Genomic DNA, 17902 nt, shown 5'->3' with positions numbered 1-17902 from the left:
TTCATTTATTGTTACTATTTCAATTCTTAAAGACTGCTAAGGTTTTCTTATTTTTTCTCTTTTGCTTTTTTTATCACTTTCAGAAATTGGAGGCTCAATTTCCGAAAAACTGGTGGATGTAGGCGATGGCCCTGAGCTCTCCTTCGAAAAAGTTTCAAAATTGAAGTCCTTCCAAAGCATTAGATCATCTTTCAAAGTGAAGACGGCGTTCGGTGGTTCGTTCCCGGAAAGCTTTCAAAATCTAAAATTCTAACATTGCATTTGTTGACCATTTTTGCTGACTCTGGAGGAAGTGATGCGTTTCGAAACTTTTCTAAAAGAAATTTTTCGCAATTGAGTCTTAAATGGCATAATTGTATGATATTTTTAATAACTTTAGAGGAAGGGATGGTGTTCGAGGACTCTCTGCTGGAAAGTTTTAGAAATTGAAGTGCTAAAACGAAATTTTTTTAATGATTTTGGAGGCGGGCTGAAGTTAGGGTGGCTCCTCTAATAAGTTTCCGAAATGGAAATCCAATATGCTAAATTTTAAACGATTTTTTATGATGTGGGGCATCCAAGTGCTAACCCCCGAAAATTTTCGGAATTGAAGTACTTTAAATGAAAATTTTGGCTACCTTTAATAATGCTGGGATACGGGGGCAACTTATATCTCTCGTACAAATGGTGGTTGCCGCTGATTTTAGTCGACAAAATTGATTTTTGAATGTTTTTTCTTTTTTCATTCAAGTTTGGGAAAATTACTTTTAATCACATTTTCAATTTCGCACCCAAAGGGTGTTGCGACTGGGGGGGGGGGGTGAGTCCCCCTGCTCCTCCTAGTTACGTCCCTTGGTCATGTTTTAAATTTTAGACAAAATTGGTTGAGTAGTAGTGAATGAAAGGGAATGAAAGGGAAAAGGTATGTGGAAGTGTGAAAAGTGTCAAATGAAATGACTAAAAATAAAGACAATATGACCCTATTAAAAATCTCAAATTCAACGCTATTGAGTGTGATTAGTTGAAAATGAGAAGTATAATATGAGCACGGGCGCACATGCAAACATTTTGTGTAAGCATGCGCTATATTTAATAATGATTCAAAAGAAATTATTTTAACGAAAAAAATCTCCCATTAAAAATTAATGGCCCCTACCTGCAATATTCATTCTCAAATTGTTGAGAGGGGGGGGGATCACAGCACCGTAAAGTCTTCATCGGGGTGCCATCGCCACGAAATTTTCAATTACTTCAATTTAATTAGAGAATTATGAAACTGTTGAAATGTTCCGCGGTGCTCTTGAATCATGAATAAAGGGCTAAGCAATGCAGGTATACCAGTTTTATTCATTTCTGTCGGTTAGTTATGATTAGTTATATCAGTGGCGAATCTAGGGAAGGAGCTATGTGTGTGTGCAGTCTCACTCCCCACCGGCACTTAAGTAAAACTTAAGTTTTTGCTTTTCTCTTGCTTCTTTGGAAGCGACATCAAGACGATATTAAAAAAATTCGACCTCGGCCTCCCCCCCCCCCTCTCTCCCGTTTCGGATTAAAATCTTGGCCTTGTCAATGAGCTATAGAGAGATGGGGGTCGTACGAAAGTTAAGTGTCCAAAATAGACGCTTGGTTCAAAAAAATCTGGGACCCACAGCATTAGTGAAACATTGCGATGGAAAGATTCATAGTTTCAACTGGAGTTCAAATTGACGCCGAACGGTTACCTACTTTATTGTTTTTACAATTCGCGAATTTGTACTTCAAAGTAAAGAAAAAAAATCCTATGATGTCACTTATATAAAACTCCACCACCAATTTATTCTTTCGGTGAAGGAGGTAGATTTGGATGAGAATGCATTTTACATTAACAATATCGAATAAACCGATGAATGGAGGTAACTTTAATTTTATAAAGGAAAATTTGGTAGTTTTATGATGTCAAGTTGTCTTATTTGTTTATTTCATACAATAAATCTTATGGTACCTGGCGGCGCAATATCCGGTACAAAATAAAATCCGGTCTAAAAAAAAAAAAGACTAAGGCATCGGCACACTAAGGCACCGGCGCACCGGGAATTTTCCCGGTATCCCAGCGGCCCAGTACGCCACTGCCTATAGATCATTTTACTAATTAAAAACCTTTCCTTAATACGAATGACTAAATGTGAAACTTATTGTTTAAAGAAATTTGTTGATTTAAAATAGTAATACAAGCATTTATTTTTCGAGTTGTGAATAAGTGTTTGTGTAAAACAAACATAAAATTCATTCTATCCTAGTGAAAATTCTATAATCAATGAACAATCAAAGCAATTGTTGAAACAGATAATGCTATCCTGAAAATGAGCAAGAAATCATTTCAAGAACCATTTGAGATCTCTCCCCTTTTACCATTGTTGCCACTTTCCTTTTTATTAAAAAAAAAGGTTTTTCCCCCCCTAAATAAGGGGGTTTCTAAGGAACTTTCTTAAGGGGAGTCAGTGTCCTAAATACTTTCAAGAATTCGATTTTTTGATTTTTATATGTTTTGAAATACCATTTCAATACCTTTTTAATGATACAAACTTCTTGATTGTGCTCATATTAGAAGTTAAAATAAGCTTTAAAAATGTAAACCTGTTTTGATAAGGTTTGATTTTCCCCTTTAAATTGCAATATCTCAAAATGGTATTTTTAAAACTAAATGTTTCTTTTTCTCAGAAACTAAATTGTGTTAGGTTTTGAAATTTTTACCACCTATTCCATACATCTAATTGCATATACTAAAGTAAATTTTTTCTCATAATCGAAATTTTTTTTTTATAGAGCTGATTTCGAGTTGCAAAATGGCATTTTTTGAAAAAAATACAGCGACTTACACATTAGAATTTAAAAAAAAAAAAAAAAACTAAGATTTCTTTTTGTAAAATTTTACTTCAGTATGGAGAAAAGAGTCTATTTAAGATACAGAAAAAATGTCATAATTGTATCTTTAATAGATTTTCAGAAAAAGGTACATGAACCTGTGCAAGTTAACACTGAAGGTATAGGGGGTACTGACTCCCCTTAAAATCAAGTGGTAGCTTTATCGTGTAACAAAAGGTTATGAAATTTATTGTTTCCTCTGCAATTGTTAACCTTAACAGTAAAAAGAAAAAAAACACAGTCCCTTGACTTTACACTACCACCTCCCTCAGTTTAGTCTCTCATTTCTCTTAGCTTCAGATGAAGTAAGAGAAAAAACAAACAATTGCTGAGGTGTCCACAAGAAAAAGACATTCTTTAGGCATGTTTTATTAGAGTAATTTTATTATCATAGTCTAGACATACGCAAACCTTACAATTCGAAGACCTTTTTTTTCTTTTTTGCCTCCAGTAATAGATCAAAAGCATGATTTTCTTATTGAGAAAACTCATTAATTTTTTCGCATCAAATGTGTGAAATGGCCGCCCGGGCCGGACCACTCCCTCTGCTCCTCCTTAGCTATGCCACTGATTTAGTGTTGTGTGTACGAAAGTTCAATAATACCTTACTTAATTATTAGAAGGTGGGTCTGGCATTTTGGGCATATAAAACACAAAACAATGGAAAGTTCGCTATTGGGTGAGTTTGAAAACCCACCCACCGAACGACACTTTCGTGATATGGAGCCATGGAAAAGACGAACTTCACCGATTCTTGACTCACATAAACAGCCAACATGAGAATATCCAATTTATGATGGAAACCGAAAACGACGGGAAGTTGCCTTTCCTGGATGTCTTAGTCAGTCGCAGAGATGACGGATCCCTAGGCCATCGTGTTTATCGCAAACCTACCCATACTGATCGCTATCTACACAAGGACTCTAATCACCATCCTCGACAGAAGAGAGGTGTAATGAAAACTTTATTCGTGAGAGCCAACAGAATCTGAGAACCGACTGCTATCGAGCATGAAATTTCCCACCTCACAAATGTTTTCCAAGCCAACGGTTTTTCAAAGCAAGAGATCAAAAGAGCCTTCCACCCCAAAATAAAAAAACAGCCACTTAAAGAAGATCCGATCAAGTCCACAGCCTACCTCCCCTACGTTGAGGACGTCACTGATAGAATCGAAAGACTTCTGCGACGCCACAATATCAAGACTCTTTTCAAACCCACCCACCGAACCAGCGACTTATTACGATCTGTGAAAGATGCAAGAGATCCCTTGTCCGCCGCAGGTGTTTACAAGATTCCCTGTTCCTGCGGATCTACCTATATTGGAACTACTAAGAGAAGCGTCAACACTAGAATCAAAGAACATCAAAGAAATTGCCGACTAGGCCACACTCAGAAGTCAGCAGTCGCAGAACACACTTTTAGTGAGGGGAACCATGACATCAAATTCAAAGAGACAAAAATACTTTCAAGGACTTGCCATTATTATGCGAGATTGAACAGAGAAGCCATCGAGATATTCAAACATCCAAATAATTTCAACAAAAAAGAAGAAGGAATAAAGATAAACAAGCTCTGGCATCCCATACTGAAAAGGATTAAAACAACAAGAACCTCCAGCCAATCAGAAACAAGGACGGACCTTCAGCTGAATCCCCAGCAGCCAATCCCCGAGCAGGAAAAGGAGAGCCTAAGCTCCAATCAGGAAGCGATGAAGACAGACGTTCACCAGCCAATCCCAGTCCAGAACCAAGAGGACCCATGCCCTATAAATGTTGACAGCACTTCGACACTTGCATCAGTTGCCAAGAAGTCTCTTCCCTGGAAGTTACGAACTCGGAACCACTGAGGATGGCTGCCGCAGATGCAGCCGAAACGTTTGGAGAATATACACTCAGACCACGGCACAACAGCCTGGAATCCTTTCATAATATTGACACCGGCCGTGAAAGCCTTTACTCTTACATTAACCTTAAATGTTGGCTGTAAAAAATATTTTCAAGAACTAGAGCTTGAGGGGGGGGGGGGGGGGGACCACATGCAGACTACTGAATTTTATAAAAATTAAGAAAATGAGAAAATTATACTTCAACACAAGCACTAGATCCATTTCAAAAGAAAATTTGAAGTAAATGGCAGTAAAATTTTTGCAGCTATGTCAATCAAGCAGTTTTGAAACTTAAAAGTAATTTATGCTGGATTTGTTTGAATGCTAATAAATACATACCCTATGAAAATTAATTTAACTAGTAAAGATTTCTTAATCAAATTCATCAAAAAAAAAAAAAATCTGCTACATTAGGTATATCATATCTAGCTGTATCACTATATATTTGGACATTGTAATGCCAGGAGAAAAGGAAGAAACTTTGAAGAGAGAAAATAATAAACTTTTACCTGAATATAATCTACACGATTTAAACTGATCTCCATCATCTTGACTATTTAGAAGAAGTGCCTCATCTTGAGAAGTGGCAAATTGAAGTAGACGGGCAAAGAGAGGGAAATCAAAATCAGTCCCTGATACATAAAAAAATATATTATTTAGCAGGTTTTAATGCAAAACTAAAATGACATTGAACTCCATTTGCAATTTTGCTCAGAATAGGGGGGGGGGGAACAATGTCAAAGTAAGGAACTTTCCCGTTAAAGGTCCACTTGGTACATTTTCTATTCTTTGGTGATTTTGATTCCTTTATCACTATTGCAGACTAAAAATTTTGTACTTGGCGACATTTAACAACTTTTATTTCTAAATTGTAGGATCAGCATATACTTGGACATATCGCTAATGGCTTTAAGTGACTTATCAATTGTCATCAAGGTAGAAAGTAAACAAATCACCAAAGCAAGTGAACCTTCAATGGAAAAGTACCGAAAATAAATATATATTACATGAAATATGATCATTGAAAATTGCAAAAAAAAAACATGCTACCGTATTTTTCTGTGTATAATCCGCGGATTATCTGTTAAAAAATGCAAAGTTTATGAGGTGCGGATTATACGCTGCCGCAGATTATCTGTGATTTTTTTCTTCTTTACACCAATGCTCCGATACACGGATAGAGACTGTACGCCGACTGAATGTTGTTTATTTTACATTGCTTGCATGTTCCTTCTCACTGCCTCCCTGTATGTTGGTTATTTTACGTTGCTTGAATGTTCCTCTTACACGATTCAGGCCCTGTAAAATAATCAACATTACAGTGAATTAGGAAACCATTTGTACAAGATAAGACCATCTGCTCCTATGTCTTGACTCTGTTTTTCAAGTAATTAGCATACTATAATCTTGATTTCAAAAAGAAATCATTATATATAGAATATATTTCAGATTAATATTGATTATGCCTTCAAAGTAATTATCTTTTAACGTTTTTTGTTCAGTTGCTCAAATGGTATGTTAAATTCAAACTTCATTTTTTTTACATCATATTATCCGCAGATTATACACCGCCGCGTATTATATGAAGCTTTTTTCTTCAGGCTGATTTTAGGATCTGCGGGTTAAAAGCTGCTCGCAGATTATACACAGGAAAATACAGTATATGATTGAAAAAAGAACTTGTAGATTTTTTCATCCATTCAGCCGGGGGCAGACTATGACTTTTGAGGAGACTGGATACAAACTATTTGGTGCCTCCCTTGCTTATGTAATAAAGGAATAAAATGTATTAATTCTTGCAAATTAGATCAATCAGGTCAAATTTAGTGGTGTGATATATTACAATATGCATTATCGTATAACCTAAAACCAGACTAAAAAAAACAGCAGCACCAAAAAAGACTTGTGTTAGATAAATAACAAAATTAGGCAGGTGTTTATGTATTTGAAAAATAACATTGATTCAAATTTTGCACATATGTGTGGCTCTAGTAGCGCCACTCAAAACTATCAATATAGGGTTGCTTTAAATACATGCGGTCAAGATCATGATCGTCAGTTTTTTGTGAAATTTGACGAATTGCTAGCAAAGAATACTTTTAACCCGTAACAGGGGAGGTGAAAAAATGGGACATAACAGGGGAGGTGCGGTCACACAGACCGTGCTACTTTTAAATTTTTTAAAAATCGTGTAATTGAATTCATTTTGTGTAATTTGGCATAAATGTTCACTGAACCATTTTCTGCTAAGGGAAAAAATCATTTTTGCGTTTACGCTCTTTCAGGAAATTTTTCCGGAGCATTAAGATTTTTCGAAAAAATGGTAAGTTGAAATAAATTATTTAAAACTCGTAATAAAAACGAATATAGTATTTATTAATGAATGTACCTTGGCTATTTAATATGTAAAGAATATTTCAGTACCAGAAATTTCGACATTGCACATTACAAAAAATTTTTGACAGTACCTGAATTTGGACAGTTTTGCATCATGTTTCCTACAGTGATTCAGTCCTCATCTTCCCTTAAACAATTATTACAAAGCTTTTGTGTGCATTCTAAGCAAACAGGGTATTTACATGATAAACATAAGTATGATGTTTTCCTTTTCTTGCTTGGTGGGCATACATGACACGTTTTCCTTGAATTTAATTTTGTTTCTTGTGCACACTGCTCCGTGTTCTGTGATATTTCTCCTTTTCCCAAAATCCGTTTTCTCGTCAGGCGCAAATTTCGATTTATTCTTGGATTTTTAACTCTTGTATGTAATTGTGGTAGAACTAAATCCCTAGCTAAGATTTTTAGAAATACCATCCTGGTCATTACCGAGTTTTGAGGACATCCTTGGTGCAAAATGTAGGCCAACGAGTTGTTCTTCTGCTGCATGAATGAACAGAGCATTTTTCGTCTAATGCATCTACACCACCTTTCGTTCTGTTATAGAAAGCAATTATTTCCGGTTTTTCTGTTTCCGGGTCTGTTTCTACTGAATGATGCATAGTTGACACCAAAACCACAGCTCTTTTCTTCTTAGGAACATACAAAATCATTGTAATATCCTTCGTAAAGCCATATAATGTAGACTTCTCTTCTCTGCTTTTACATGGAAGAAAATTTTTCGGAATTTCTTTTTTTTTTTTTAAGTTACAACGTATGTCAGTCCATTATTTAATAATTCCGTGGTAAGTTCTATGGAAGAAAACCAATTGTCAGCTGTTACATTTCGGTTCGAGTGAAAAATTGGTTTGCTCAACTGTAATACAGCCTGACTTGGTATGCTGAATTTTTTCCAATCGTCTTCTACACCAATTTCATTAGAATTTTTCTCGCAATATAGATATGCATTGTAAGCATAATTATTTCGTGCATCTGTCAAACACATAACTTTTAACCCATATTTAACGGGTTTTTGGGGCATATACATTTTAAAACGACACCTTCCTCTGAATCCAACAAGCATTTCATCAATGCAGGTGCATTCACCTAAAGTATAGGCTTTCTGAGAGTTTAAAATAAATAAATTCATTACTTCAGAAATAAGTGCTGCAGGGTCTAATTTCTTTCGTTCTTCTCTATTATCTGGATTATCAAATCGTAAATTTAAAAGCAAAAATTTAAAACGTTTCATAGACATCACTGCACGAAAAATATCACGGCCAGTTCCATCTGTGGCAAAAAGGCATTCCATGTCTTCGTGGTTCGATTTAAAAACTGATGTGTATATAAGCAAACCCAAAAGTGCTCTCAGTTCATCAATGTTTGTGTTAACAATTTCACCTTTAACGGTATCATTCACATTTTTTCTCTTTCTTTCGATCCTTAAATTTGTCCATTTCACAATTATGCACAAAAGTTCATCAGTAAAAAGCAGCTCCCATACATTTTTTGGATTTGGATCATCAATTTTCCCATATGGTCTGACTCCAGGAAGTTTTATTATGTTGCGAGCTGGAGTTCTAACATTTCGATTAGGTTCAACCGAAGACCATTTAACTCTATTTTTACCATAGTAATAATTCACGGAATTACTAGTCTCTTCTAAATCAGAAGAATCGTCCGGATCTGAATAAATTTCAGAGTCTGTGGAGTGGGAACTTTCACAAATAAAATCATCATCACAGTCATCTTCTCCACTAAAATCACTACCAACTTCGTCAAGAATTTTTTGAAGCTCCTCAGCATAGCGCGGATCAGACGGATGAATATATCTCCGCGGACCTAACTTGAGAGCCATGAGTAGTAGGGCCGAAAATAGTATACAGCCGGGGAGGTGCGGTCTCTCAGACCGCTACTGAAGAATGTAGCGGAATTTCTACCAGATGCACGTGCCAAAAAATACAAAGAAGCTAGGAGGGTGTTCAAGGTCACAAAACGATAAGCTATTGGGAGAAACCATTCGATCTGACCATTAATGAGTTAAGGGGTGGTGGGGTAAACATTCGAGCGGTCTGTGAGACCCCTGTTAAGGGTTAAGAAGATGAAGAAGCAATTATGAACAGTTCACCAAGTTTGAGTGAAGTCGTGTAATAGACAAGAAGGTGGATTTTCCTTCCACGATATTGCATAAATATTTGGCCAGAATGCATCCATAGTGCATGATTGTTGGGAGCCATGGCCAAGAGATGGTATTGCCTCAAGAAGACCGGGTTCCAGGCAGCCACCTAGCACTACTGAGAGTGAAGACCACCATATTTGGCATACAGCTGTGGTACATTGTACTGCATCTGCGGCAGGAATCAATTTTCAGTTGGACAGTGACACAACAAACTGTTAGAAATCTGTTATTTCACAGACAGCTCCGAGTGAGGCGGCCTCCGTATTTTGCAGACGCCAAGTCATTGTTATTTGTGACACCGGTGGTGTCAAGCCAGAGCTCATTGGAGGACAGGGTGGAGATCCATTGTGTTTTCTGATGAAAGCAGATTCTGCTTTGGTGCCAATGATGGCCATATGTTGGTTAGAAGCAGTAGCGTAACTTTAAATTTTCGGCAGACCCGCAAAATCTGGCTTTGGACCGCTTTACTAAAAATCGTATTAGTCTACATTTGTAGTACAGTTTTCCAAGTTTGTCAGTCCCACAATTTATTTCCAAACATAAATACACAGACTTATATATAGATAGAGGGCGAGAGAGAAAAAGTTGAGGGGGGGAGGCATATTGAGTTTTTAGTCGGCAGAAATCTGGAGAGTTCACCATAATGAGGAGAAAAGGAATAAGCAATATGAATTTTAACTGTAAATAGAATATACATGAACAAAAATATGAGATCGGGGGGAGTTTCTAAAATGTTAGTTTAGCAAACGGAATTTTCGACTGTATAGAGAATAATGAAGGTTCAGGGCTCTTCGTCTTAAATTTTTCCAATTTAAAGTTTTAAAGGCGTGATTATGTCTCTTTTTTTTTTTTTTTCGTAACATAATGGAAAGAGGTCAGTGACTCTCTTCTTGCAATTATTATTGCAGTTTGAAATGGAGCAGACTTACTTGCGGCAAATTTTCTCTTATCAACCTTTGAAAAGGAAAACTATTAAAAAAAAAAAAAACCTTTTCCAAACTTTAGCCCAACCCTGAATAAACACTAGAGAAACCAGTACTGATGCATTCTGGTATAATTTCTCATTATCTGACTTAAAGACGACAGCAAAAGACTGACTGCATAAAAAGAGCTCGAAGCGTCACATTCGTGACATTTCAGATCGAAAGAAAATTAGCTCTCGTTTAAAACAAAAATGAATGCATAGTACGGATAAAAGAAATAAAGAACTGAAAAACAGTAAAAAAAAGTGGTAGTGGAAATGAACTTTTTTCAGAAATCACTGTTGCAAAAATTAATCTTTTACAAAAATCGCACTCACAAAAACGGTACCTTTACGAAAATCACGATCGTTAAAACTAAACTTTTTTTATACAAAAATATAAACATCACATTTCTGGTCGTGAATGCTTTAATACATTTCATTTTCCCACTTTTTAAACCATTGTTTTCAAAAATTAAACTTTTCCTTTTTTTCCCGGTAACTGGGGGGGGGGGGGGGACTTAAAAGCGATTTTTCCTTTTTTTTTTGCATTTTTTAGTCTAGAGGGAAAGAAACTAGCTTTTTTACGTACTTCAGTTACAATTACTAAAATAGTCAGTTTTTTTACAACTGAGTGCAAAATAGTGGCTTTTGCCAATATTTTGACTAAAATAGTTGCTTTGTTCATCAAAACAGTCGCATTTGCTGTCAAAATAGCAGCTAGTCGCCATTGACAGCGCTGTATCCCCGGCCCGATCTCCTGTATTGCAATGGCATAGCTACAGTTTCTGTTGCCCGGGGCGGTTCCTCTATTTGCCGTTTTTTCATTGACACATATCTAATACATTAAAGCATTGAAAATTATCGAACTTATAATTAAAAACTTCATTTAAGGAAGCAAAGGTAATTAGGCAAAGCAATAATTTAATCCGTATTCAGGTCAGGCGCCTATCTCGGAGAAATACTCTGAATTTACATCAAAAATTGCAGTTAAAAGTACCGTTTGGGTGAGGGGGGATGGGGTTCTCTACTGAATCTTCATCAAAACTGAAGTCAGTTTTAGCTGTTGGGGACGATGAGAGTCGGCTTTTTTTCGGCAACAAAGTTCCAACAATTTGTTTTTCCCGCATTTACTCAGCATTGGCAAAGAAACAACTTTTACTGAAATATATTTCATATTTATTTTCAGAAACAGATATTACATACCAGAAATATGTACGTTTGATATTATTTGAACTTTTTCTGAAATTTAAGTTTTAAAAATACAATTTAAGTCTGTCTTAGAGGACGTTAAGTGAATGAGGAAGGTTCAGGGGCTCTCACTACGGAAATATTTCAACTTTGAACACTGAAATGACCAAGATAAATAAATACCTGTGTGCTGAACAGTAAGTAAGAAAAAACAAGCACAATTGTAGATTTGTGCTTTTTTGACGTTTTTTCTTACTTAACTGAAATGACCGTTCAGTCATACCAAAACCTTACATTTCAAAGGGTTTTTTTTTTCATTGCCTATAGTATTAGATTTAAAGTATGATTCCCTTATTTGATTTTTTTTCCACATCAAAAGTGCTGAATTGCCGCCCCGAAAAGTATGGACTGCCCTCTTCTCCTCTACCTCACTGCTTTATTGTTGCACCCCCAGAATTCACAGCCTAAATCTGCCTATGCCCCCCCCCCCCCCCCCGCGTTGTGGAGTCGTGCGGTACATAGTTACGCCAGTGGTTAGAAGGCCAGGAGAACGCCTGTAACTAAGCAGCCTGCTTTCCAGATACACTGGGCCTACGCCTTGAGTCATTGGCATGGGGAACAATTTACTATAATAGCAGGAGTCTTCAGGGTCCAATCCAACTGGTTAAACCACAAATAATGGTGGGTAGCGGGGACCCTGGAGAGAAAAGTGAAAAAATATGACTCAATGCTTGCAGGTTTGTATTCAAAATTCTGAAGGTTACCCTGACTAATAATGCAACCGCATTTTCCTTTTTAAAATGCATTTCCTTGAGCTTAAATTAGCCTGTGATCTTAAAAAGTGAATCAATAAAGCATGTTAACTAAACAATTACACTGTCTAAATTTCATTACTGTACAATAATATTTTCTTTGTGTGTGCATTTGGATTTGCCGATGAATTCAGAATTCCTAGATTTAATATATATTGTTATAGTGCATCATGAAATTACTCAATTTTTACAATTTTAGGTAGATTGGGTGCCCTGGGTCTATGTCCCATGCCTTAATCTGGCCATGGACTCAGCAAACACTGGTCAACATTTTAACCTATAAATTGATTTTCCTTCAATTTTTTACTTGGGCAGAGGCAGAAATTATACCTTATACAAAATAAACTCTGGTTTAAACAAAAAAGATGCTTCTGACAGCTGATATTTCATTTTTCAAGAAAGTACTAACATATTCATGAATAATTTTGAAAAAAAAAAAAAAAAGAACCTACTTCAAAATTGCTCAAAAAAGTGAAAAATAATTTTATTCTTTGAACACCATCGATAATACTTTTAACCATAATTTTTGAAGTTGGCGCAAAAACAAAAAGGAAAATCATGTGTCTAACCATATTTTGTTCATAGTTTAAGAAAATCATCCTAAATTAGGAGCGAAACATGTATACCGTTACTCAAATATGCTGTCATCAATGCATAATTTATGCAGTGGTATTGAAGAAACTGAGCCCAGTTAAATTTATAGTTGTACTAGTTGTTTTATTGAATTATGGCTACTAATGATTTTATCTATAGTTTTTGCACCAACTTCAAAAATTACGTTTAAAAGTATTATCGATGTGTTCAAAGAAAAATTATTATTTTTCACTTTTTAGAGCAATTTTGAAGTCAGTTCTTTTTTTTTTTCAAAATTATTTTATTTCATACTTTTTAACCAACTTCAAAAAGGAAGCGGTTATCAGTTCATACCGTATGTATGTTTTTTTTTTTGTTTGTCCACTCAAAGCATCTCACCTACTGAATGGATTTTGACGATTCTTTTTTTTAATGGACAGGGGATGGCTCAACTTAGGTCCCATTACTTTGTTTGACCATATTTGTTCTTTAGAAAAAGGTTACGGGCAAAAAACAGTAAATTTCATGCAATTTCCTGATTAAACGATTAAATATAAAACCCATTGTTACAAAAGTTTGGTGCCATACAACAGCAACATTAATAGTAATTGTAATGATAATTTTGAATGAAGGCTTCTCTGAAGCAAGCATCAAGTTTCTTCAAAGTCATTGCTCTATATTGGGGGTAAACCTAACCTGGAAACAAGGTAATGCAGTGAATAAGATCTGCTTAGCCTTCACAATGTTAACAGGATAGATTTGCCTCAACTATATAGTAGTAATGTTATCGTTACCATCTATGCCAATAACAGATGATCTGGGCTAAGTAAGGAGACACAGGATTGCACCACAAGCAACTTATATGCTGTGAAATGTAAATTAATTATGGAAAACGTAATATTTAAATGGTTATACTTAAATTAAATTAGCACATAAATGAATTCCAGAGAAGAACAAAAATAAAATTTTAGTGGCAATTGCTTAAAATTTAAGGCGTTTTTTTTTTTTTTTTTGGAGCATTTTTATAAGAAAAACTAAAAAATAAGGTGAAGTTTCGTGAAGGTAACTTCTTACAATTTCTGAAATAGATTTACACTAAAAAGAAGGAAATAAAAAAATTTAGAAAAAAAAAAAAAAATTAGAACTGACTTCAAAATTGCTCTAAAAAGGGAAAAATAATTTTATTCTTTAAACACCATCAATAATAATTTTAAACATAATTTTTGAAGTTGGCGCAAAAATGATAGATAAAATCATGCACAGCCATAACTCAATTACAACTATAAACTTAACCAGGCCCAGTTTCTTCACTACAACATACATTATGCATTGATGAAAGCATATCTGAATAACGATATAAATGTTTTGTTCCTAACTTTGGATGATTTTCTGAAAAAATTATGAAAGAAGCATGGTTACACAGGATTTTATTTTTTGTTTTTGCACCAACTTTAAAAATTATGTTTAAAAGTATTATCGATAGTGTTTAAAGAATAAAATTATTTTTCATTTTTTAGAGCAATTTGAAGTCAGTTCTATCTTTTTTTTTTTTTTTTTCAAAATTATTTTTTTTAGTGCAAATGTATTTCAGAAATAGTACGAAGTTCTGATACTTCACCTTTTTTTTCATAAACATGCTTCATGTACTAAAAAAAAACTACAATCACGCCTTAAACATTGGCACTAAAAATTTGTCCTTGTTTTTCTCTGGGATTCATTTGCATGCTAATTGTAACCATTTAAATATAATCGGTTTCCCAAACTTATTTATATTTCACAACATACAAGTTGCTTGTAACATAATCCCACATCTCCTTATTTAGCCTCAATATCTATAATTGGCATAGGTGATTCTCCTCGCTTCCAGGTGAAGTTTGCCCCCCCCCCCTCCCTCCCATAGAGCAATGATGGGGAATAAACTTGATGCATGCTTCGGAGAAACTTTCAATCAATATCCTCATAACAATCACTAATAACATTATTGTTCTATGGTAACAAAATTTTGCAATAATGGGTTTTTATTAAGGACGGAAGGGGGGGGGGCAGATCCACAAAGCAAAAACTAGAAGGACGTTCCCTTTCCAAAATACTAGATGATTCTGAGGGTTTTGTCTCAGATGGACTGTGTAACTGATGTCACAACTAAACCACACTATCAAAGACGGTTCAGTAAATGACCAAAAATGTGAACTATCACTGCCAGGGAAATCTTTACACAAAAATATTCCAAAATATCTTGAGTCAGACCACTGCTGGGTTTGGGGTAAACCAGGTAGGACCCTTGCTTGGAGTAGCAAATTTAAGTATATCGATAGAGCCCAAGCGTGGTGCCAAAAGGATGTCATGATCTCTTTAAGAGACCAAAGAAAACTTAAAACTTCACTTTTTGTTCTTTTGCTCTGCAAAATTTCTAAGTGTAAATAAGTGTAATATTTCTAGTGTAAATAATGCAGTTTGCGCCATCTCAAAATTCTAAAATTTCGTTTTTACAAAAAAAAAAAAAAAAATTTCACAAAATTAATTTATGTTTCACAAAATTAATTTATTTTTCACAAAATTATTTGATTTTTCACAAAAAAACAGACTTTGTGAAAAATTCTGGACAGACCCCCGCCTCGATGAACATAATTTCTAAAAAGGTTCCCCTCCCAAATCCATAGTCTGGATCCAAATAACGAAATTGCATGAAATTGATTGTTTTTCCCCATAACTTTTTTTCTAATGAACAAATATCGTCAAAGTAATGAGACCTAAGTTGAACCATTCCCTATCCATCAAAAACAGAATCATCAAAATTGGTATGAACTGAAACCACCTCCTTTTTGAAATCCGTTAAAAATTAAAATTTTTAGAACAAACAGTTAAGTTTAAAATGTACACAAATTCTAATGCAAAAAGTAGAATTATTTGCTTCAATTAGTGATGTGGATCGGGTAAATAACCAGCGGGTAGGTAAATATTTTTTGGGTATTTACCCAAGGCCTGGGTAAATACCCAAAAACTGGGTATTTTACAAAAAAAAATGCAAAAAGTGAATGGGTTTTTTTTTTAAATCTAAATATGAAATAATTGGTAAAACTGATACATACATATGTATTACATAGCTTATAATATTTTTTATTAAAAGACTTGATGAAATTATGAAAAAAACGCATCGTGAAACGAAGAATCTTTCTTTTCAATGTCATAATTGGAGAAGTTATAAGCAATTCAATGATGAACTTCAGAATTTCAAAATCACAATCTAGGTTAGTTATATCCAAAATGAAAAAAAAAGGAAGCGTGAGGGATGTTTGAAAGAATAAACTGAGAAGTTATCAAGACACTGTGATGTTATTTATTTATTTTTTTGCTGTTTAAGTGATAATGTGGCAAATATAGAAACGGTTTTCACATTAATAAGCAGAAAAAAAAATTGTTTTCTGTTGCCTTGCTCATTTGCATTTGCTCCCCGGTACTTCATGATGAATATTTATTCAAACTATTTTTAATACACGCATTAGTGATGTAGGGTGGGAAGGTAAATATTTTTTTGGGTATTCATCCGAAGGCAGGGTAATTGCGCATTTTGCAAAAACGATTTGGGTAGTATCAAAAGGTGATGATTTTCTTTTTAAAACATAAACCGAAAAATGAAAGATTAAAAATATAAAAATTTATGTATTATAATTTTTTTTTAGTTAAAGGCTTAATGAAATATTACCAAAAAAAAACTGTCAGAATTTAGAATGAACTATTCTAAAACTTAAATGGGATGTTTGCTTTTTTTTTTTGTAACATGTTAAGCTTTTTACTTTTTGTAGAATGGCTTTTTATATCTGAAATTTGGCTATCAACATTGAGTAGGCATATACATTTAATGTGAATATCATATTAGATTGCTAAGTTGTTTCACACAATAATTCTTTAAATATGCGATCAAAATACAATTTTTGGGCAAAAATTTATTGTTTTGTATATGGTTAGTTATATATATAGTAGAATACATACAGAAAAGTATTTTAGTTGAATACAAATTTTTGAAATAAATACCCGGGTAAATACCCATTTTGGGTATTTACCCAGGTATATACCCTGGGTATTTACCCCTAAAAATAAATACCCGGGTATTTTACATCATTAGCTTCAATGTATAGAACTCTTTACCAATGTTCAAACAATTTGTGGACTTCAAATTTTGAACTGCTTATGACTGACTAATATTGTTAAGCATTAGGTCAATTTATCATAAGTCACAAACAGTTAAACTAAATGTGATACGTAGCAGGTGTATTTAGGGTGATACATCATACTTTTCTCATCCTACTTTGAAGATTACACACGACGAGTCACAGAATTTTGATTTTCAATTTTTGAAGATTTATTTGAAAAACACACATCTCTTGAAAACAATCAATGCAAACTTTACAGCACATTTTTTTAACTCCAATTTTACTTCTTACAATTTCTTCTGAAAATCCTGGCAATTTTACTCTTTACATGAAGTTACTTTCGCACACACAAAAAAATATTTCAAATCAAAGCATATTGATTTGAAAGGAAGCATTGCTCCAATTACCAGATAATTATGCAGTCATTGCACATCAATTCAAACCATCCAATTGTTATTTTGACACACAGCAGGGAAAACGTAAAATTTGGCGGGGGGGGGGGGGGACATCTATTTTTCATTGATAATTTTAACAAGACGCTGTTTGTTTACATTCCCCCGTGAGTATGAGGGTGCGTCAAATCGCATAAATCCACATCCTAGAGCTTTCGCGAATGGCTTTTCCCTGATTGGCTACCATGCTGGCGTGACGTCTAAATCTTCAGTTCCCCCCCCCCCCCACTCAATACGCATGCGCAGTAATAAGAGGAATTACAATCGGAAATATAAGGGAATCTGGAGTGACAATCCTTCTGACTACATGAATGCAATGCCACATCCTGGGCCGTATCCAGAGGGGGGGGGGGGGCCGATCCCCCCCCCCCCCGAAACCCGAAATGTTTTGTACCGTAAAACAGAAGTTTTTTTTTTTTTTTTAATTCCTAATGTCAGAAAA

The 17902-nt window shown here is 34.7% G+C and overlaps 1 protein-coding gene across 1 annotated transcript in view; it reads right to left on the bottom strand.

Annotated features, from left to right (window-relative positions):
- The window catches only part of LOC129218341 (Bardet-Biedl syndrome 7 protein homolog), a 122929-nt gene extending 105361 nt beyond the window's left edge, over positions 1-17568 (bottom strand). The window contains exons 1-2 of the mRNA XM_054852580.1: positions 17416-17568; positions 5275-5397 (exon numbers count right to left, since the gene is read on the bottom strand). Of these exons, the coding sequence (XP_054708555.1) occupies positions 5275-5313 (39 nt within the window). The 5' untranslated portion in view covers positions 5314-5397; positions 17416-17568. The remainder of the gene's footprint in view (positions 1-5274; positions 5398-17415) is intronic.
- Positions 17569-17902: the final 334 nt, after the last annotated feature.

The sequence above is a fragment of the Uloborus diversus genome, chromosome 3, assembly GCF_026930045.1.
Source record: "Uloborus diversus isolate 005 chromosome 3, Udiv.v.3.1, whole genome shotgun sequence".
Taxonomy (NCBI): Eukaryota; Metazoa; Arthropoda; class Arachnida; order Araneae; family Uloboridae; genus Uloborus; species Uloborus diversus.
Note: the sequence above shows the minus strand (reverse complement) of the source record. Positions and strands in the feature narration are given on the sequence as shown.